Source organism: Pristis pectinata, chromosome 6, assembly GCF_009764475.1.
Source record: "Pristis pectinata isolate sPriPec2 chromosome 6, sPriPec2.1.pri, whole genome shotgun sequence".
Lineage (NCBI taxonomy): Eukaryota > Metazoa > Chordata > Chondrichthyes > Rhinopristiformes > Pristidae > Pristis > Pristis pectinata.
The window spans coordinates 41,273,930-41,296,075 of NC_067410.1; the positions used below are offsets into that span (position 1 = coordinate 41,273,930).

The 22,146-nt window shown below is 40.3% G+C and overlaps 1 protein-coding gene across 4 annotated transcripts in view; it reads left to right on the forward strand.

Moving 5' to 3' along the window:
• The window catches only part of LOC127571451 (protein bassoon-like), a 389,147-nt gene that overhangs the window by 36,700 nt on the left and 330,301 nt on the right, over window positions 1–22,146 (forward strand). For all 4 annotated transcript variants that reach the window (XM_052017819.1, XM_052017816.1, XM_052017817.1 and 1 more), the window contains exon 3: window positions 10,014–10,892. In XM_052017819.1, the coding sequence (XP_051873779.1) occupies window positions 10,014–10,892 (879 nt within the window). The remainder of the gene's footprint in view (window positions 1–10,013; window positions 10,893–22,146) is intronic.

Consider the following 22,146-nt stretch of genomic DNA (forward strand, 5'->3'; position numbering starts at 1 on the left):
TACTGCTGGCACAAAAACACAATGCAAACAATACAAGAAGATTTATCTGTTCATCCAGGCCTAAAGTTGTGTTTGTATTTCACTGGTAGGTGCGTGATACCCTTGAAAGCTTTTGGCTCTATATTTTCTAACAACCAATGTCTTTACCTTGTGCATGCCTGTTGAATTAACACTCATGAGGACTGTGAGACTATCTTTCATTTTGCTTAAAGGTGCTGTTCTCTTGTTTGCAACTACTAATGCTGATTCTGGAAGACAATGATACCACATGCCAGTCTCACTGGTATTGTGGATTTGTTTGGGGAGAGACCATATTCATCTGCTAGGTTTTGAAAGGACTGGTTATATTTTTCAACGCTGTCTTCATCAGCAGATCCCCAAAATAGCCCTTGTATGACAAAGTTTAAAGCATGACAACCAACCACCCAAAAACATGCATGGTTTTGCAATCTCTGTCTTCTCAAAAGTCCTTTGCATTTTTGATCAGTATGCATCCAGAAATCAGTATGCTGTCTGAATATTTCAAAGCAAACTACTTGTATAAAGTCTTGTCTAACTGAACTAAGTTCAGTTTTTGAAATGTATGCCAGGTTTCAATGGCCTTGTTCATTTCTGATGAAGCCCCAAATTCAGTAATTAAGCCTTTTTGAGCTTTTATTGACAAACCCACATTGAATTCCTTCATGGTTACTCTTATTTTCACCCTTCGCCAGACACTTTATGATCTCCGACTACAGCAAAATGATAAGCATGACACACTTCTGTTTTTGTCTACATCATGCTGTATATCCATGACATCAGGTGGGTGATCATGCTGGACAGAAGTGGATGCATGCTGGATAGAATTAGAAATCCTCTGCAATAGTGAAAGGTTTAATTTGTATTGCTTATGGAGAAAGATGCCAGTTCATAGTTTTCTGATTAGTTACAGGTTGGATGCTGAAACTTTTACTGTGATATACAGGCTGTCACCGGATTATGAATGCCCAACTCATGGACACCCCTACACATGAATAAGTGCCAATAATATGATTTAATTCAAAAGTCCAACGTATGTACATACGATCATTCCAAGAAACAGTTCCCCCTCCCCCTCCATCTCTAGTAATTGTTCTTTCTTATCAGTCTTGTGTGCTTTTAATACAATTCATTACAATACTGCAGAGTTATGGCTATTGTATCGTCATTTTTGTGTATTTTATGACTTATGGACAAAATTGACGTATGGACAATTTTGTTCATTACCTGGGGATGGCTTATATATTGTGGCCCAGTTATCTCCCTTTGTACTCAGTCAGTGGAAATGTTCTTTTTCTCTTTACTGTCTGCCATCTTTACATTATTTTAAATGCTTCTATAAAATCAGCTCTCAATGTCCTTGAGAGAACAATTCTAGTTTTTCACATTTTTAGATTCACAATCCTCTCTTGGCTTCCATATCTGGTGCATTAAAACGCAACATTCCTAAAGCTTATGATTGTCATACTTTGTGTACTTAAAATGTATAATTATTATATCAGACAAAATGTATATTTATTGGCATTGAATTGCAGTTGCTGTTCTAAGAGTTTATCCTTCTAACATTTTCTTTATTCAGAATAATTGTCTAAATCCAGAATTCCAGCTGTGAAAGCACTTTTCTCTAGTCCTATACTCTCATGACTGTGTGGCCAGATTCTGCTCTAACGCCATCTACAAGTTTGCAGATGATACCATCGTAGTGGGCCATATCTCAAATAATGATGAGTCAGAGTACAGGAAGGAAAGAGAGAGCTTAGTGACATGGTGTCATGACAGCAACCTTGCCCCCAATGTCAGTAAAACAAAAGAGCTGGTCATTGACTTCAGGAAGGGGGGGGTTGCTGTGCACATGCACCTGCCTACATCAACGGTGCTGAGGTCGAGAGGGTTGAGAGCTTCACGTTCCTAGGAGAGAACATCACCAATAGCTTGTCTTGGTCTAACCATGTTGACACCATGGCCAAGAAAGCTCACCAGTGCCTCTACTTCCTCAGGAGGCTAAAGAAATTTGGCATGTCCCCTTTGACACTCATCAACTTTTATCAATGCACCATAGAAAGCATCCTATCTGGATGCATCATGGCTTGGTATGGCAACTGCTCTGCCCGGGACCGCAAGAAACTGCAGAGAGTTGTAGACACAGCCCAGCATGTCACGGAAACCAGCCTCCCCTCCATGGACTCTGCCTCTCTTTCTTACTGCCTCGGTAAAGCAGCCAGCATAATCAAACACCATCCACCTGGGACATTCTTTCTTCTCCCCTCTCCCATCAGGCAGAAGATACAGGAGCCTGAAAGCATGTACCACCAGCCTCAAGGACAGCTTCTATCTCACTGTTATAAGACTATTGAACGGTTCCCTATTATGATAACATGGACTCTTGACTTCACAATCTACCTTGTTATGATCTTGCAGCTTATTGTCTACCTGCACTGCACTTTCTCTGTAGCTGTGACACTTCATTCTGCATTCTGTTATTGTTTTACCTTGTACTACCTCAGTGCACTGTGTAATGAATTGATCTGTATGAACAATATGCAAGACATGTTTTTCACTGCATCTCAGTACAAGTGACAATAATATTCCAATTCCAGCTGGGTACTGTCCCTTTGTATTTGATCTCCCAAAGTGCAACACCTCATATTTGGCTGGATTAAACTCCATCTGCCATTTCTCCGCCCATATCTGCAACTGATCTATATCCCATTGCATCCTTTGGCAATCTTCTGCACTATCCACAACACCACCAATCTTCGTATCATCTGTGAACTTATTAACCCACCCAGATAGGTTTAGTTTAATTTGGCATCATGGTCTGCACAGACATTGTGGGCCAAAGGACCTGTTCCTGCGCTGCACTGTTCTTTGTTCTATGCTATCGAGGCTGAGTGAATAAGAGAAGCCTCTTGTTCTTCTGTATTGCTCTCCACCCCCCCCCCCCCCCCCCCCCCCCCCCCATCACTATCACCACCTCCACCCTCCCTTTCACAGTTGATGTAGTCTAAAAGACTTGCACATATTCAGAGCTTCATGACATGGTGTCATGACAGCAACCTTGCCCTCAATGTCAGTAAAACAAAAGAGCTGGTCATTGACTTCAGGAAGACTTCCATGTTAAACAATTATACCTTCAATACTTTTACCACCTACTTTACAGCAATGCTGCTATAAAATCTTTATGGATGCTACTATTCCTTTGATAACTTGTCCATCTGGCCATTTTATGTTTTCATTGTCTGGAGAGCTTTTTTTATTGAGGAAGTATTGGGGTTCGATCTCATTTTTGTCTTCCTGGGTAGATTTATTGAAATTCAGATACACTCCACTAAGGAAAGAACACTGAGAAGCCATTAATTGTTGGGAAACGGGTTTCATGAAAAGTAGTTTTTTTTCACCTGAGCTTCTTGGGGATTAGGCAATTGGGAGCAGTATTCACAATATGCACCAGCCTAGATATAAAGTCTTAAACCACCTGAGAATCTTAGGATTGTCGTCCATGTCCAATTTTACTTTTCCACTTCCTATATTCTGGATTCTGAATAAAATTGGTCAAAATTAGCATTTACTATTCCTGCTGCATAAACAAGCTCAAATATTGTACGATTTGAAAAAAGTGAGTCATCCTTTGAGGTTGTGCTGGGTGATAAATCAGCAGAGTCTAACTTGAGCATCAATATGAAGTCAAAGTAAAATTATTAAAATATTGCTTCACTCACTTAATTGTCAGTGCATAACTGAGTTGTATTTCCATCTTCTGACTTCAAGGTTCTTTCTGATAATTGCACTTAAGTTGTATGAATTTGTAAATCGGGGTTAATCCAGGTTAAAAATTTCTAGTATACATTTTTTTTTACTCCTGCCTGGCACAGCAGACTTGATCGCCTGTATACTGAGGATCAGCATTGATAACAGCATTTCATCAGCCTTTTAAATTGGTTCCATATCAGACGAAGTGCATAGAACACAGTCAATCCTGCAGCAACTCCATTTTAACATTTGTGAAGGTTGCAAGCATTTTATTATTGACATTTCATAATTATTCTTCCCAAACCTTGATTGGAAGATTTCCAAATTAGTGTAAAGTTTTAATTTTGGATGGTAAAAATGTATTAATATAAATGTGAGATTTTTAAGTGTAAGAACATATACACAGGGGCATTGGTGTAGTTTGTCTACTAAGTTTCACTACTTGCTAATGGTGCTTTGTTTCAGTAGCTTTTCAATACCTGTTAAACATATCAAGATACTCCGGGCACAAGACTAGTATGATGCAAGTGTGAATTCTTTAGATCAATTCTTTTTTGATCAGAGTAAAACTAATGAGCACTGTAATGAAAATATTATTCTTATGCATGCCATTTTAAAATCTTTTGAAAACCTTTAGAGTCTCTCCTTCATAATTTCGTGACCTCATTTTCACACAGTTGTTTTTCTTTGATTTTGTAGATTTACACTCAGGAATTTGAAGTTGCAAATAGCACTCCAGGTATCATGTATACCATTGCAAAAGTTACATATGTATTGTATTTTGGCAATTGAGTCAGTCATACAACACCGAAAGAGGCCCATTGGCTCACCGAGTCAGAGACCATCAAGCACCCACTCATACACTGATCCTATTTTGTTCTCCCCACTTTCCCACCAACCAAACACATGAGCACGTGCGCGTGCACATGCACACGCACGCAGCAATGTACACTGGCCAATTAACCTACCAATCTGCAGATCTTTAGGATGTGGAAGGAAACCAGACCACCTGGAGGAAACCCATGTGATCACAGGGAGAATGTGCAAACTCCATGCAGACGGTGCCAGAAGTTGTGATCAAACCTGAGTCACTGGAACTGTGCCTTGATATTGTTACACTTACAAACAGTTTGTCCAAATTCGAACTTAATAAATCAGTTCCTTTCATTACATTGTGTTCTTACACTTTTTATTTTGAATTAATGTGGCTGATCTTCCACCATGGTCCACAAGCAAGCAAGCCCAAAACTGAGCTATTCCAAAACATAGGTTGAAGTGCAGCATTCTAGTCAGCACACTGGTGACCCAGGACATAGGTGGACGACACAGAGTCACCCAGGGCAGTGCCAACTGTGTACTTTCCTCTGATGTTATTGCTGGGAAATCAGCTCACTGAACCTGTGCTGGATTACACATGGTGCCTGTGTACCAGGCTTGTTTTAATGCATGGCTACCAGGAGTAGGATAAATAAAACTTTTTATTTGAGACATAAGAGACTGCAGATGCTGGAATCTGGAGCAACAAACAGTCTGCTGGAGGAACTCAGTGAGTCGAGCAGCATCTTTTGCAGAGGGGAAAGGAATTGCCAATGTTTTGGGTTGAAACCCTGCATCAGGGCTGAGGGGAGCGGTGAGACAGGAGCCTGGGGTGATTGACAGACTGAGGAGGGTTGAACGATGATGGGCAGGTGGAGCCAGGTCAGGGAGTGAAGGGGTGAAGTTGCGAGGTGGAAGCAGGTGGATGATGGATGAAGGCAGAGAGGGAAAAAAGAGAAGCAGATGGAGTGTGGTGGGGGAAGGGGAGGGTGAAAGGAGGGAGACAGCTGTTGGAGGGTATTAAGCAGGAACACAAAAGCTACCTTTAGTTTTATTTGTTTTAATTAATTTAAATGTTTTAAAATTGTTATCTTTATGTTTTTAAATTTAAATCTTTGGAATAATTTTAACTTTTTAACAGATGCCCTGTGTTTGTTTTTGTTTAAATGTCAAAGTCATTGACTGCTGACAGTTTTTGCAACTGAGGACTATGAAGGTCGACCCTCACAGGCTGGACAGTTACTCTGAGAGAGACCTTGCCCTGCATTGAGTGTTTGGAATGAGCTCTGAGAAAGAATCCTAAAGGACATCTGTACCTCAGACCAGGCTGAAATAAGTAATTGTGGTTCATGATGATGTGGCTAGTGATCTTTGCAGTTACTGGCAAAGATCTGTCCCAATATATTGTTAAAGGTAGTAAGGGAGTGGAGTGTTATTTTGACTGTGGACTTGGACTCTATGGCAATGAAGGAACTTTGATATATTTCTAAGTCTGGAAATAATTCAGTTTGGAAAGGAAGCTGCAGCTGGAGGTGTTTCCATGTAGCTGTTGTCCCCTTAGTGGTGGAGGTCATGGGTTTGGGAGGTGCTGTCAAAATGTAGAATGTTACTTCCTTCTCTAGCAGGGGCTCCTTTTCAGCACAGTTTGGGTTTTGATATGTCAGGTTACTCACATTAGTTTGCACATTAAAAGAATACATCAAAGTATTAAATATTGCCAGTGCTAAAAATATTACCAGGTACAAGTTTAGCTTTAAATGTTTATCATCATCAGGAGTCCTCTCAAATAATGTGCTCTTTCCTCCTGACAAAAGGAAGGTTACATGCTGAAAATTATAGTGGCTGCCTAATACAGTCAGAACGGGAAACCTCTTGCTGCTAAGATAAACTTTCTTGGATAATTAACACTATATCAGGGCCCATAACTGACATAGTTAAAGTTAGATCATAAGGATTATGCAAAATGGTACAATCCAGTTTTGGATAGGAAAAAAAAAGTCATGTCATGGGAGCACATCTTCTTCACTCCCACCCACCTTCCCACCCTCTCCTGAATGCAATTACATACTATGCTGGAATACAATTCCTGTGAGTGAGGAACTTGCTGATGGAAGTATTGCAGCCAATCCTGATTCATATATAAAAAAAATTACAATCAGCAATCATCTCTGGAAGGGCAGATTGATATTTTCTTTCTGCTGCCTTTAAACAAGGCTAGGGGTTAATTGTGTTCCTGCTGGTATACTGGCTGAAATCAGTTGAGAAGGATGTATAGCCTCTTGAAAAGAAGATGCAACACAGTCAATTAGTAATGATGCCTGGTGTTGGAATGAGTGAAGAGCCTGATGCATGGTGGCTGAAATCAATTAACTTCAAATGTTTCCCCTGACTGAGGGGTCTGGAACCAAGATTAGCTCATTTAGGACTGAGAGGAGGGGAAAATTCTTCGATCAGGTGATGGTGAATCTTTGGCATTCTCTACTCTGAAGGGTTGTGGAGGGTCCATCATAGAGTTCATTCAAAACAGATCAATAGATTTCTGGATATTAAGGAAATCAAGATATGGGGATTTCACAGGAAAATGAAGCTGAAGCAGTAGATTAGCCATGCTCTTGATGAGTATGGAGCAGGCTCAATGGGCCAGATGGCCTACTCCTGCTAATCATGTTCATGTATTCTTATGAACACTTCATTTCAGCTTGTTGTCTTTCTGTTTTATGGTTCAGAGATTTTTCGAAACCTCGGCAACAATGCTCTTTAGTTAACTGGTGACATTTCCTTTGTTCAAGAAATTAGCACTTTGAGGAAAATAAGTTGTTTGTGCAGTAACAAAATCTGAAATAAATGTTCAGATGGAAATAAAATGACAATGGAGACAAGAATGTAAGATTAGAAACGAGCGTTAAAGAACGTGTTGAGGGCAGAGAGGAAGATCACAAAGTAGATGGATTTAAATGTCTTGTTGATTGCAAAGCTGCTGTCACATTTGACTAAATTTCATAAGTATGTAGGGATCTTCTGAATATGAAATATGCTATATTGATGCAAATTTTTCCTTTTTAGAAAGGGTTAATTTTAATAGTAGCAAAGTTTATTTTGAACTGAAATGGTACGGATGTCGTGAACTTCTAGTACCAAAATTTCTTAAACAAAAACTGAATCTACTTGACCAATGCATGCAGAACTAAGATCATAGTGGCTGGGCCAGCCTCAACTACTGACAGATGTATTTACAGAAAATACTGTGCATATCAGTATCTGAACCGATAAGAAAGGTTCAAATAGTGTTTATGATTAAAATGTTTAATCTGTTGGAGGGTAATGATTTAGCTCTAACATCATCAGAAGCATTGTTGGTTTCCTTGCCTCTGCTTCCCTGAACAGAGGCCCAACCAGTGCTCCATCAACACACTCATTTGCCTGGCTGAACTTGTCCTTGTATTAAACAACCTCTCTTTCAATTCCACTCACTTTCTCCAGATCAAAGGTGTAGCTATGGGTACCCACATATCACATATCTCTCAGTGGGATATGTGGAGGAGTCCTTGTTTCAGTCCTACACGGGTGTATTCACCCAACTATTTCTCTGGTATGTTGGTGCTGCTTCCTGCACTGTCTTCACTAGATTGTCCTTCACAAATTGTGGCAACTCCCAACAAGATTCCAGCATCAAGTACAAATTCCCTTCCCCATTGAGCATTTCAAAGGGATCACTCCCTTCCTGACTTCTTACTTGCTACTCTTTGCATGGGAAATGCCACATTGACAGGAGATGCAACACTTGTCCTTTCACCTCTTTCCTTCCTGCCTTCCAGGCATCAAACAATCTTTCCAGGCAAAGCAGTGATTTACTTGCACATCCAATCTCGTGCACTGGATTTGGTGTTCACAATGTGGCCTCCTCTACATTGAAGAAACCAAATGCAGGTTGGGTGATCACTTTGAGCTCCTGAGCTTCTGGTTGCCTGCCACTTTAAATCACCACCCCACTCCCACTCCGACCTCTCTGTTTGTGACCTCCTGCACTAGTACAGCAAGGCCCAATGCAAGCTCGAGAAACAATACCTAATCTCCTGCCTGAGCATACTGCAGCCTACAGGACTCTATCAAATTCTCCAGCTTCAGATAACTCACTTTTTATTTTTGGCTATTTTTGCCTGCCATCATTTTCTGAATTTTTTTTTGTGCAGTCAGACTATACACCATTACACAGACCTTACAAGGTTAACAACATGTTACATGGACAAGGAAGCTTAATCTGATTTTAACTGCCCAATTTTTTCACCTGAAAGAGAAATTCCCTTTGTTCCACCAATTGTCCTCCCACACCTTCTCTGCTACCTAGACCAACTTGTTTCTCTCTTTCTTAGTTCTGATGAAGGGTTCTGGACCTGAAATGTTAACTGTTTTTTTTCTTTCCACAGATGCTATCTGGCCTGAGTTTTTCACATTTTTATTTCCGATTTCCAACACCTCCAGTATTTTTGATTTTTGTTTCTTTTTCCTTCCATGTGCTGATGTAGAATGACTGTTTTTTTAAAACCTATTTCCAGCATTTGTCATCCAGTTCACTTATCTGACAGGAACAATGGGTTCACACTCATTCCATCAGAGTTGAAGCTTTACACACAAGTACTGCTGTCTCTAATTCTATACTAGAGAAAATGATTACATTAAGCAAGCAAACACTCCCTGAATTAATCGCTGCAGCAAATTGGATAATAATTGTACTAATTTGAAGTGATTGATGTTAGCTTTTTCGGCTGTTGAACTGTCTTGCTTCACTGTCACCTAAACATCTGTAAAAAAAATAAAAAATCTCCCCAACTTTTTCGACTATTTTATTCCCACTTTTTAAAAATGGATACTGGCTTGATTATTTTTATTATGCTTTAATCTTTACATTTTAAATGACTAAGGAGCTCAGGATGATTGTTGGTTTTGGATGAGAAGGCCTTGTGATAGCTGGCATTGAAATGTCTGGCTTCTTGATTGAAAAGACATTACACCACAAAACAAAAGCATTCTTAGAATTAAAAACAAATGGCCATATTTATGGTTTTGAAAAAGGCAGAAAATATAAAGATTATTTTGGGGATATTCAGTGTTTCAAGATATGCTTAATTTCTATGATTTTTCTAGACAACTATAACTTGGCTGATGCTCCATTGTAGGAAATAATCTTCGGATGAAATAGTACACTGAAGCACTGCTTGTTCAAGTGGAGTCCTCATTGAATTATTTAACAATGAACAGGGAAATCACCTGTGTTATGACCGAATTTCCTCTGAATGAATGGAAACTGAAGGAACTGCTCCACTTTGCAGCATTTTCACTCTGTTTTACCGTACAAAAATTCAAGTAATTTTTTTTGCATCATAACCAGTGATGATTCAGATGGCCTAACAGAACTTTTATTTATTTTGTAGGTGGACGAATGGTTGTGCTTAAACTGTCAGATGCAGAGAGCACTGGGAATGGACATGACTACTGCACCTCGTTCCAAAAGTCATCAGCAGTTACACTCTCCATCACACCAGCCCCAAACAGAACCACAAGCAAATGTGCAGAGACCACCTCAGTCAGATCACGTCCCCCAACAAGGAAGGACCACTCCGGTAAAAAGGGAACTTCCTAAAGTGCCATCTGGTGTGCAGAGCAGACCTGAGACCAAGGTGCAACCCAGTCAGAGTGAACAGCGAGGGTCAACAACTGATCAGTCTCAACCACACCTTCATGGCCAACCAAAGCCTGTTGGCCCATCAGAGGCAACCAGACCTATGGGTCAGAGTCAGCAAACTAAGCCTTCCCCTGCAGAACAAAAGAGAACAGCAGATGGTTCACCAGCAAGAACACAAGCTGGCCCTACCAGTATATCCCAGGACCAGGAGGGTATTACTGGTAAACTCTTTGGGTTTGGAACTTCCCTTTTAAACCAAGCTACAAACCTTATATCCACACAGCCAGAACAGACTCCACCAGGCCAGCAATCACCTGCTAAAGGGTCTGCAGCTAAACAGGCTCCAAAAATAGTTTTCAGTGATCAAAGCACAGAACTGAGTTCTAAGTTGCAGGGTTCAATACCAGGAATGCAAGTTAAAACTGGGGATGTCTCTTCAATTAAACAAGCAAAACCAGAGCCAGTTGCTCAACAGAAAGAAGCCACGAAGCCCAAAGTATTGTGCCCACTATGTAAAACAGAACTGAATGTAGGATCAAATCAGTCTCCCAACTTCAACAACTGCACTGAATGCAAAGTCCAAGTGTGCAACATGTGTGGCTTCAATCCAACTCCACATCTGGTAGAGGTAAGATTGATTCAGAAAACTGTAAATACCACAATGTACTGTTCTTTATAATTATAAAGCACAACTGATAAGGGATAGAATATTGTCAATTAGAAAAGTGGCCTCTCATAACTGTAATCTGAAAATGTCCTAGATTGTTGACAATTTAAAAAGTTGGAGATGAGTTGATGAAGGGGAATTGCTTTTTTTTTCCAGGTGCTTTGGTGGTAAAGACTTCTAATATTGAGAGGGAAATAACACGGAACAGTTTAATATTTGATCTTGAATTCAGTTTTGTTCTTCTGATAAATGATTTGACAACCTGGTGACAAATGAATGATTTTGGCATTTAATATGTTTTTGTAAGGTAGTCTGTATACACACAGGACAACAAGAACATTTGCTGAGATTATATAAACATTTGTAAATGTGTGTGTGTGATACTGTGATGTTGTAAACATTTGTTAAAAATTATATTTTTATGTTAGTATTAGAATTTTTGGCTGCCTGAGAATGTGCAATGGACATATTTTACCTCTATCCCTGAAAATATTCCTTCTTGAGGTTGACTGTCTTTTCAAGACTGACCAACCAAGCATTACCTGACTGAAGCTCCAATAAAGTCACTGAATTATTGAGCTAGAATCATTCATAATTTGGAGGAGATATTGGTTTAAGACTGAATTGCCACAAGACAAAGTGGCTTAGAAATGTGATCACTTTTGTTTTAGCTTTATGCCATTTAAAAAAAAATAAATTCGTCCTGGAGTAAAACCTAATTTTAAGAATCATTACTGGGTTATTGTGCATCAGACTGGGAATTCATCTGGGTATTCACTGAAGTGACTTGCACCTGGGGGGTGATGAATTTCTGGTGCCACACATGCAACGGATGTCGATCCTCATGTAGAGCTACATGAAATTCAGTCATGTTCCAAATCACGCATGTCACTGGCCACTCATAAACCAGTAAGGTTTTCATTGCCATGCTTGCTCTGCAGTTAGACAATTTTTAAACACATTCACACTTTCACTTGCATCTTCTGCACTTGGCACCCCACACCCGAGGTTGATTTATTATTCTAAATTCTGTTCTTAAACAAGCCTGAGGCTTCTGAACCTGGAAACATTACAATGAAAATGTGCATGATACTCCATCTGGTGTTGCTGAAAGAACTGAAACTGAAACAAATGCCTTTGACCCAGTGAGAAAAGGCATAAAAAGAGTTGTTACCAAAGCCCTTGAACCTGCTACAGGGACCCGTTGTCCTTTTTGGACCTCCCTGAGGAGCTGTGTCCATAGAAGTTAAGGTCTAACAAGGTAGTTGATACAAAACTCTGTGGCTTGAGTTTGGGCTGTACTCATCAGAGCTGCCCTGACAGTTGAAGTTACTGTTATATTCTGATTCATAGCCTTGGGATCATTCCAGACACTTCTGTCTGATGTGTGCCATATATCTCAGTTGCTGTTCACAGTGATATTACTGATGCAACAAATGCTATACGTTTCAGGGAAATGATTTCCTCCACTGTTCCGTCAGCATAAATGTGTCAGAGTCACTAATATGCATGGATTTGCCAGTTTCCCCAATGTTTAGGATGTCATAGATGGCATTCATGTGGCACTTAGGGCTTCCATTCAGAACCTAACATTGATGGCATGAAAGTCTTGTATTTGTGAACAATGTACAGGTTGTGGGTGACTATGAGTAGAGCTCATTTTGATTTTTTTTTAGAATTGTGATTTGTAATCTTGATCTGAGACGTTGCCACATGGCAGCAAATCTAGGGTTTATTAAGGTGATTTCTTATTGGATCTGCTGATATGGAGGCAGTGCAATTCTGACATTTGAGAAGTACCTCATCAATGTGCATCTTGAAAGTGAAATCACTGATGATTCATTATGACTAAATCTGATAGTTTGAACCATACTGCTCTAACAGTAAGGGTTTCTGCCACAAAGGCATGAATTCTTTCTCTTCAAGTGGTATGCCAAAGTCATGTTTCAGCTAACTCTAGTAATGATTACTGAGTCGATGTTAATAGTATAAGCTATGAGTATTGTTGTGCATACCATGAAAGACCATTCCTGATGGAAGGCTCTGCATCCATTAGAAAATAGATAATTTAGTTCCCCCCCAGCCCTATAATCTGTTGGCACTGCGAAGGTAACAGTGACAATATGTATCATCTCACACATGCCATGATTAAATTTCATCTGCCCCTGCTCTGCACAATTTTCTATCTGATCTGATGTTACGATATCAGAGTGTGATGATTATTATTATGTCTTGCTGTGGCATGCTTTAGTTCATCTGGTTGCACATATTTTAGTGCTGCCCCTTTGATGACAGCATGTTTCAATTGCAAGTTTCTTTGAGTATCTTGTAAGACTTGACTATTGAAGATTAATTTGTCAAGGATCTTGACCTCATCTTCCATTGTGCCAATAAGTCATTGTTTTCATGGTGCACAGTACCTTAGTGATTTGGTTACTTATCCTAAAATGGTAGGGCAATAGGCCATGTCTGTGCTTGCCTGAGATACCAATCTCAACTGGAGAGGTAAAAAAGGAAGGAAAATGAAAAGCTGTCGTAATATGAAGGCATACAAAATGCTTTACAGCCAATGATAATTATGTGTCATCACTATTGAAATATGGAAAGCACAGCAGACAATTCACAGAAGACGACTTCCTGGTAATGTGATGATTTTCTTTGTCATGTTAGCTAATGGAAAATATTCATCAGAAGTTCATACTGGTGGAATGTTGCACTACAACTCAGGTTTTTGTTTGGTGTGATTAAATAATGCGATGTTGCTTTTGCTAATGTAGTTGCATTTAAGTCAAAAGGAGGTTTGTGCTGAATGGATAGTCTTAGCTAGAATTACAAGAGGCTCTGCTCCTTCAGATTAGAAGAGGAAAGAATCATTCAGGATTCCGAATGGCTATCTATCCACCCTCCTGGATGTGCATATATGAAGCTATAAGAGGAAGACGATGAACTTAATCTTGCTGTACTATTTTGCAAATTAGCTGATTGTGCTAAGTGTTAAGGCTAGAAGTCTATGGGAGGGAGACAAAATTAATGTGCAAAAAATTGGATACAGTCTTTTGCATCTTAGTGGTATACAAGTGTAAACCAACTTCAGATTTAAATGAAATCCAGTTACAGTTAATTTTACAGCATTTCTTTGCGTGCCTAAGCAGGACAGTGATTGAATTGCTGAAACTATATTATTCTTTGGTAGACCTCATGTTGGAAATCCCATTGAGCTCAGGACACTGACCAAAAGGAAATGCCCAAGGTATGTTGATAAAAATTATGAGGCTAGTAAGTTGCAACTTGTGCTTTCATATGAAAGTTCTGAAACCTATTGGCACCCAAACTGAGAAAGGCTGTGCAAAACCGTTAGCCTGTCCTGGATGGTGAGGGTCCTTAGTAATGGATTTCGCCTTCTTGAGGCACTGCCTCTTGAAGATGTCCTCAATGGTGGGGAGGGTTGTGCCCGTGATGGAGCTGGCCGAGTCTAAACCCCCTACAGCCTCCATACCAGGCCGTGATGCAACTAGTCAGACAGTATTCTCCCCATCATCAGAACTTGTCTGTTTGCCTCTTGCCTTTTTACCTTTTGTTCTTTTACCCATTGACCTTAACTCTGTAATCTCTAGCTATTTTCTCATCTGCTAGTGAACTCATTTATCCTGTCAAATGCTTTATGATTTTAAATACTTAAATCTCCCTTTAACTGATATAAGGAGAACAAGTGTAGCTTTTGTCAGATCCCCATGTAACCTGTGTTCTTGGTATCATCCTAGTAAAATATTCTTCAACCTCCCCAAGACCTTAATTCCTCCTAAATGATAGTCCATGGAACAAGTACATACTAGCTGAGTCCAATGAACACCTTTTAAAAGTTTATTATGATTCTTACCTTTCATAGTGTCTCTCTTTTTAGGACATTGATCCTGTTCAACTTGTCCAACAACTGTTGAAGGTATGAGTAAATGCACTGTTTAAAATTTAGCTTATATTGCCTTTCTTTGAGTTTCAGTAATAAGTTCCAATTTGCTTTTTTTCTCTCTAGTCTCAAACTGCTAATTGTTACCTTGATGACTTTATCACACACATAACACCACATCACATACATCCTCTGTTTCCTCCACTCACCCCTACCGCAAATTGTAGCAGATGTGTTTTCCCACTTTTCCAATTCTAATGAACAGTCTTTGACTCTGTTTCTTTCCCGCTAGATCTGCTGAGTGCTTCGAGCAGATCCTGCTTTTATTTTGAATTTTTTCATCAATTTATGTTGATTATTTGCTATCAGATTATACTTCCAAGTCAATATCTTGGTGTGGTAAGAAGGCTTAGTGATGTTGGTAAATTGTTTCTGTAAAACAATCCAAAAATGGAGGAATAGTAAATAATTAAATAAGTAAAAAAAAAGTAAATGGTATTCACATATCCCACAAAGATGTAGGCAACTCCTGTTGGGTTTAATTGAACAAGTGTAGTGGATGATTGAAGACACATTTTCAGGTTTAAGTCATTGGTAGAATCAGTTTTCATTAGGTATAGTTTCCTCATTTTTAAAAAAATATGAGTAACATGGCACAGTCTTCCAAGTTTAAGAACTGGCAATATTGTTTTTTTGATGAACAAGTGTTGAAGTTAGCTTTTATTAATCCTTAAAGGGTTGCATTCAACATTTAATGATTCATAGGCATATGTGAACAGAATTGGAGATTTACAATGGCAAAACAAACAGCTGACTAAAATCAATAAATGGCTCAATAAATACAGAGACATGAAATTCCATTGTGGGTGAGTGATGGTTTGAAGCAGCACCTAAATTTTTTTCTGGTTGACAGAAGAAATGCTCTTGTCCAGGGTAATGTAAAAACAAAACTTGTCTGCATTAACATTCAAAGATACTTGTAATTGATGGGAGCAAAACAGCAAACCCAATGGAAAATTGCAGTCATAAATATCAATTTAGGGAACTGTCAAGGTAGGTCCACCAAGCAGTACCTTTTACCAGATGGACCCTCCCTCCACCCATGCTACGTTGCTGGAAAGTTGATTTGAATCTGAAAGGGGTTAGCGCAGAGTAGCTTTGGATAAGGTCTTGAAACTGATTGTATGCTTCATTGCAATTCCTGTGCAAACAGGAAGAAAAATAGCAAAGTGATCCAAGTTCATAGAATACAAATTAACATTTTTCTTTGCAAAGGCCTCCATTTTCCATCTTTCCACAATAGTTATAGTTCTGACTAAGTGTCATCAATAGGGGCATACTAGCTGGATGCACGACCTCCAATCTGGGTATATGTAATATCAGAAATTAATAAGTGCAGATATTGTGGGATTCTGTAGGGTTGGAAGAGGGTAGAGAATTAGGGAAAGGGAGGGCCATGGATGGGTTTAAAATACAGGATGAGATTTTTAATCTAAGCTAATGTAGTACAGAAGTAAAAGGTGAATGGCACTGTGCAGAGATATGGACAGCGGAGCATAGATGTGCTTGGTTTGATGATGGGCATGTTTCGAGGCTGCTTGAGAGATAATTGAATTGAGCATGTCTTATGAGGATAGGTTGAGTGAGCTTAGGGCATTTTTCTTTGGAAAGGAGGAGGATGAGAGGTGACTTGATAGAGGTGTACAAGATAAGAGGCATAGATCGAGTGGACAGTCAGACTTTTTCTCCAGTGCAACAATGGCTAACGTGAGGGGACATAATTTTAAGGTGATTGGAGAAAGGTACAGTGGCATGCAAAAGTTTGGGCACCCTAGTCAAAATTTCTGTTACTGTGAATAACTAAGCAAGTAAAAGATTACCTGATTTCCAAAAGGCATAAAGTTAAAGATAACACATTTCTTTAATATTTTAAAATTTTTATTTCTATCTTTTACAGTTTCAAAATAAAAAAGGAAAAGGGCCCAAAGCAAAAGTATGGGCACCCTGCATGGTCAGTACTTAGTAGCACCCCATTTGGCAAGTATTCACAGCCTGTAAACACTTTCTGTAGCCAGCTAAGAGTCATTGCTCTTTTAAGGTCTATCCACGGATTTTCAATGATGTTTACGTCAGGGGACTGAGGGGGCCATGGCATAACCTTCAGCTTGTGCCTCTTGAGGTAGTCTATTGTGGATCTTGAGGTGTGTTTAGGATCGTTATCCTGTTGTAGAAGCCATCCTCTTTTCATCCTTGGCTTTTTTTGTTTTACAGATGGTGTGATGTTTGCTTCCAGAATTTGCTGGTATTTAATTGAATTCATTCTTCCCTCTACTAGTGAAATGTTCCCCATGCCACTGGCTGCAACACAAGCCCAAAGCATGATCGATCCACCCCCGTGCTTAACAGTTGGAGAGGTGTTCTTTTCATGAAATTCTGCACCTTTTTTTCTCCAAACATACCTTTGTTCATTGCAGCCAAAAAGTTCTATTTTAACTTCCTCAGTCCACAGAACTTGTTTCCAAAATGCATCCGGCTTATCCAGATGTTCCTTTGCAAACCTCTGACGCTGAATTTTGTGGTGAGGACGCAAGACAGATTGGAGAGTTAGGGAGTGTTATTAAGTACTGACCATGCAGGGTGCCCAAACTTTTGCTTCGGGCTCTTTTCTTGTTTTGTTATTTTGAAACTGTAAAAGATAGAAATAAAAAAAGTAATCTTAAAATAGAGAAACATCATCTTTAACTTTGCCTTTTGGAAATCAGGTCATCTTTTACTCGCTTAGTTATTCACAGAAATCTTGACTGGGGTGCCCAAACTTTTGCATGCCACTGTATAATGGGGATGCCAGAGGTAATCCGTTTATTTATCTACACAGTGGTGGGTGCATGGAACATATTGCCGGCAGAGGTTGTGGGAGCAGATACATTAGGGACATTTAAGAGACTCTTAGATAGACACGTGAATGATAGAAAAATAGGGGACTATGTGGGAGGGAAGGGTTAGATAGATCTTAGAGCAAGATAAAATGTCAGCACAACATTGTGGGCCGAAGGGCCTGTACTGTGCTGTAATGTTCTATGAATCACTGAAAACTGAGGCAATAAGTATGAATGAGAATTTCAGCAGTTGAGTTGAGGGATAGGTGATGATGAGATTAGAGAATCTTTGCTAAGTAAAAACTACAAGCTCAGGGTAGGTCAGATGCTCAGCTATGGGTGAAAATAGATGCCAAAAATGCAAACAGACAGGAAAGCAGATGAACCTGTGGTTAAGAGAATGGAATTTGTGATGGAGACCAAAGATAATGGATATTGTCTTCTGAATACCTACTTGGAAAAAATATGCTAATTGCTGAATGCCAAACAAGTAGCCAGAGGCTATGGAAGGGTTGAGAGGAGGCAGTGAGATGAAGCTGGGTGTAGAAGTGGATTCTGACATGTGTTTGGTTAATTTCGTTGAGTGACCATATTTAGATGAAAAATAGCAGAGAGCAAAGTCATTTTGTTTGAAGAATCAAGGAGGGTAAAAATATAGGAGTGGGAAGAAAAACCACTGCAGGTGACTCTCAGGCTATGACTGGATAAGAAGTGGATTTGAGTACATGAGTCCTCTAATGATTAGCACTAATTTTGTGCTCAAGTACATAGTGCATTTAATTACACACAATACTTGAGTAATGGTTACAACCTTAATGGGTGTACCACCATAAATGTAGGGAAGGTCTCTGGTTGCTGAGCAATTTTGTTGGGGCTGCAACAGAATGATTGTAAGTGGGTGAATTTTAATTCCAGGAGTCAAGTGCTTTGGTTCAATAATGATGCATGCTTTGTGGTTGAGTGATTGATAATCATTTATCTGAAAGTAAATGTCACCTACTCAACCTTTTATTTGACTATATGCTACATTGGTGTTTAAGTATTTGCAACATTCTTTAAATTTATGATAATGTTGTCTTGCAATTAGATGGAGTATTCAAGATTTTTAGTGCTGGACCACTTGAAGACTAAATTGCTTGAAATTACTTGATTATTAGATGTGCTTAAGAGGAGATAGATAAATACTTGAAAGATTGACAAATTGAGGGCTATAGGGAACTAACAAAGAGAAATTGAGGTCAACATAAATCAGCAATGTTTGGTGGGGCAGGCTTGAGGGACTAAATGACCTACTCCTATTTTCTTGTGTTCTTCAGGGTTAGATAGATCTCTAACCAAATTGGGCATTTTGTTGAGATGGAACAATGTCAGATGATTTGCTTTAACCAGTTGTTATTTGATCTTTGTACATAAAGTCATACAGCATGGAAACAGGACCTTCAATATTTCTTCTAAACCTTCCTATCCATGTACCTGTCCAACTGTCTTTTAAAAGTTGTTATTGCACCTTCCTCAACCACCTCCTCTGGCAGCTTATTCCATACACATTCCACCCTGTGTAAACAAAAACACAAAAAGTTGCCCCTCAAGTTCCTATTAAATCTTTCTTCTCTCATCTTAAATGTAACAGGTGGTGGTGGGCGATGGAGATAGTGGGGTGGGGGGGGGGGGGGGGGGTGGTAAACAGAAGGAGTGAGAAAGGAGCATGGGAGTGTGGGTTACCTGAAGTGGGAAAATTCACTGTTCATACCATTGGGTTGTAGATTATCCAGGCTGAATGAGGTGCTCTTCTTCTAGTCTGTGTTTGGCCTCACCCTGGCAGTGGAGTAGGCATAGGACTGACAGGTTGGTATGGGAATGGAAACAGAAGTTGAAATGGCATGCAACTGGGAGGTCAGGATTGCCATTGTGGACAGAGTACAGATGTTCAGCCAAACAGTCTCCTAGTCTATGCTTGGTTTCACCAGTGTAGAGGAGGCCACAGTGGGAGCACTGAATGTAGCAGATGAGCTTGGGGCAGGTGCATGTGAATCTTTGTTTGGCCTAGAAGGGCTATTTGTGTCCATGGATGGTAGTGAGGGAGGAGATACAGGGGAACGTGCCAGAGAGCAGGGATGGGTGGGTAGGAATGAGCGTAGCAGGAAATAATGGAGAGAGTGGTCTCTGTGGAAACCAGAAAGGGGTGGGGATAGGAAGATGTGACTGGTGGTGGGATCATTGTAGCTGGCGGAAGTTCCGAATAATAATGTACTGGATGCGTAGGCTAGTGGCGTGAAAGGTGAGGACTGAGCAACCTCTATCTTTCTGCTATCTGGGTGGAGGACAGGGGCAAGAACAGAAATCTGAGTGAGGGCTCTATCAAATCTCTGTTGAGGGGAAGCCACATTTCTTGAAGATAGAGGACATTTCAGATATCCCAGAGTGGAAACAGTCATCTTGAGAACAGATCCAGTGGAGCTGGATAAACTGAGAAGAGGGGACGGAGTTCTTGCATGAGAATTGGTGGGAAGTGGTGTAGTCAAGGTAGCTGTGGGAGTCAGTGGGTTTGTGGTAAATGTCAGTAGATAGTTTGGGTCCTGAGATGGAGACAGAAAGATCCAGAAAAGGGAGAAAGTGTCAGAAATGGTCCAAGTGAATTTGAGAGCAGGGTGGAAGATTGTAGAGAAGGTGATAAAATTGACAAGTTCTGCATGAGCACAGGAGGTAGCACCAATGCAGTCATTGATGTAATGAAGAATTGTGGGAGTGGTGCAAGAGTGAGTTTGGAACAAGGACTGTTCCATGCAGCCAACAAAAAGAGGCATAGCTGGGGCCCATGTGAGTGCCCATGATGATGCCTTTGCTTGGGAAGTGAGAGGAATCAAAAGTTGTTCAAGGTAAGAACAAGTTCTGCCAGGCAGATGAGTGGTGGGGAGCTAGTTGGATCTTTGTTCCAGAAAGAAGTGGAGCCCCCCCAAGAACTCCTGATGGGGAATAGAGGTTATAAAGATTGGACATCTACAATGAAGATGAGGGTTGGGGGCGGTGGGGGGGGGGGGGGGGGGGGAGGAAGAGGGGCCAGGGAATAAGAAGTTGTCAAAATAGTGGTGGGCATGAGAGGTGTCCCAGATGTAGGTAGGAAGGAACTGGACAAGGATAGAGTCAAGGTATGAGGAGATAAGTTCAGTGGGGTAAGAGCAGACAAACAATGGGCCTCCAGATTCCAGCCTCTTATGTCTCTGTTAAAGAAAAAACTGATAAGACAGAATAATAATAGTAAAAAAAAATGACTGCCAACTAGCTATAATTGTTATTACAAACCCTTTGCTGCAAAAATTGTACTAGCCTGACACTTCACAAAATTACTGAAGTATGTAGGGCCAGTTTTGTGTGCAAGGAGAAAGCTATGGGCCAATTTTTTGCTGGTACATCAACTGTGCATGTGATGTTAGCACTTAGACAATATTACTAATGTGTAATAATATCAAAGAGTGCATTATACTCATTTGGTATTCCATGCCAAAAATTCTATCCATGTATCAAAAGTGACCAAGCAGCATTGGGCTCAAGCACCTGAAGCAAGTTTTAACTATATAGGGTTGAGGCCTGGGCTAGAGAATGAGGGCCCTCCATTATTTGATTGCTACCAGACAATGGACTTTGTCAAGGAAAGTGTAGGGGAGTGAATCATGGAGGATGGGTTAGGTGTGGGGATGAGGTTGAAGAGAGGATCAGCACCCAAAGTGATGGGAGCTACTGGGAAAAGTGAACTAGGATGGTAGAGATACCTTTAAAATGCTATCCTTTTAAGGGATTATTTTAATCCAATTCACCCTTGCTGCTGTCGTCTTCAGGCAGCTCCCAGTTGTTTCCCCCCCCCCCCCCCCCCCCCCAACCTTTTTGCAATCTCTTACTCCCCAACCAGATTTTGTCCTTTCTCCAATGTAATTTCCATTCCCAACTTGTCTGTGATTTGTTCCCAAATACGTCATCTGTAGTCTGTACCAGCTGCACAGACAGCAGACCACAGAGAAGATGCTGATTCACTGAAGCCTTGAGCCTCATGAACAGCAGAATCTCTGAGAACTGTCATGGGCCAAGTTAGACCTACAGGCTATGGCATAGGTACCTCTGCGAGGATACTAGCTGTTGAGGATACTAGCTGTTGAGGATACTAGCTGTTGAGGATACTAGCTGTTGAGGATACTAGCTGTTGAGGATACTAGCTGTTGAGGATACTAGCTGTTGAGGATACTAGCTGTTGAGGATACTAGCTGTTGAGGATACTAGCTGTTGAGGATACTAGCTGTTGAGGATACTAGCTGTTGAGGATACTAGCTGTTGAGGATACTAGCTGTTGAGGATACTAGCTGTTGAGGATACTAGCTGTTGAGGATACTAGCTGTTGAGGATACTAGCTGTTGAGGATACTAGCTGTTGAGGATACTAGCTGTTG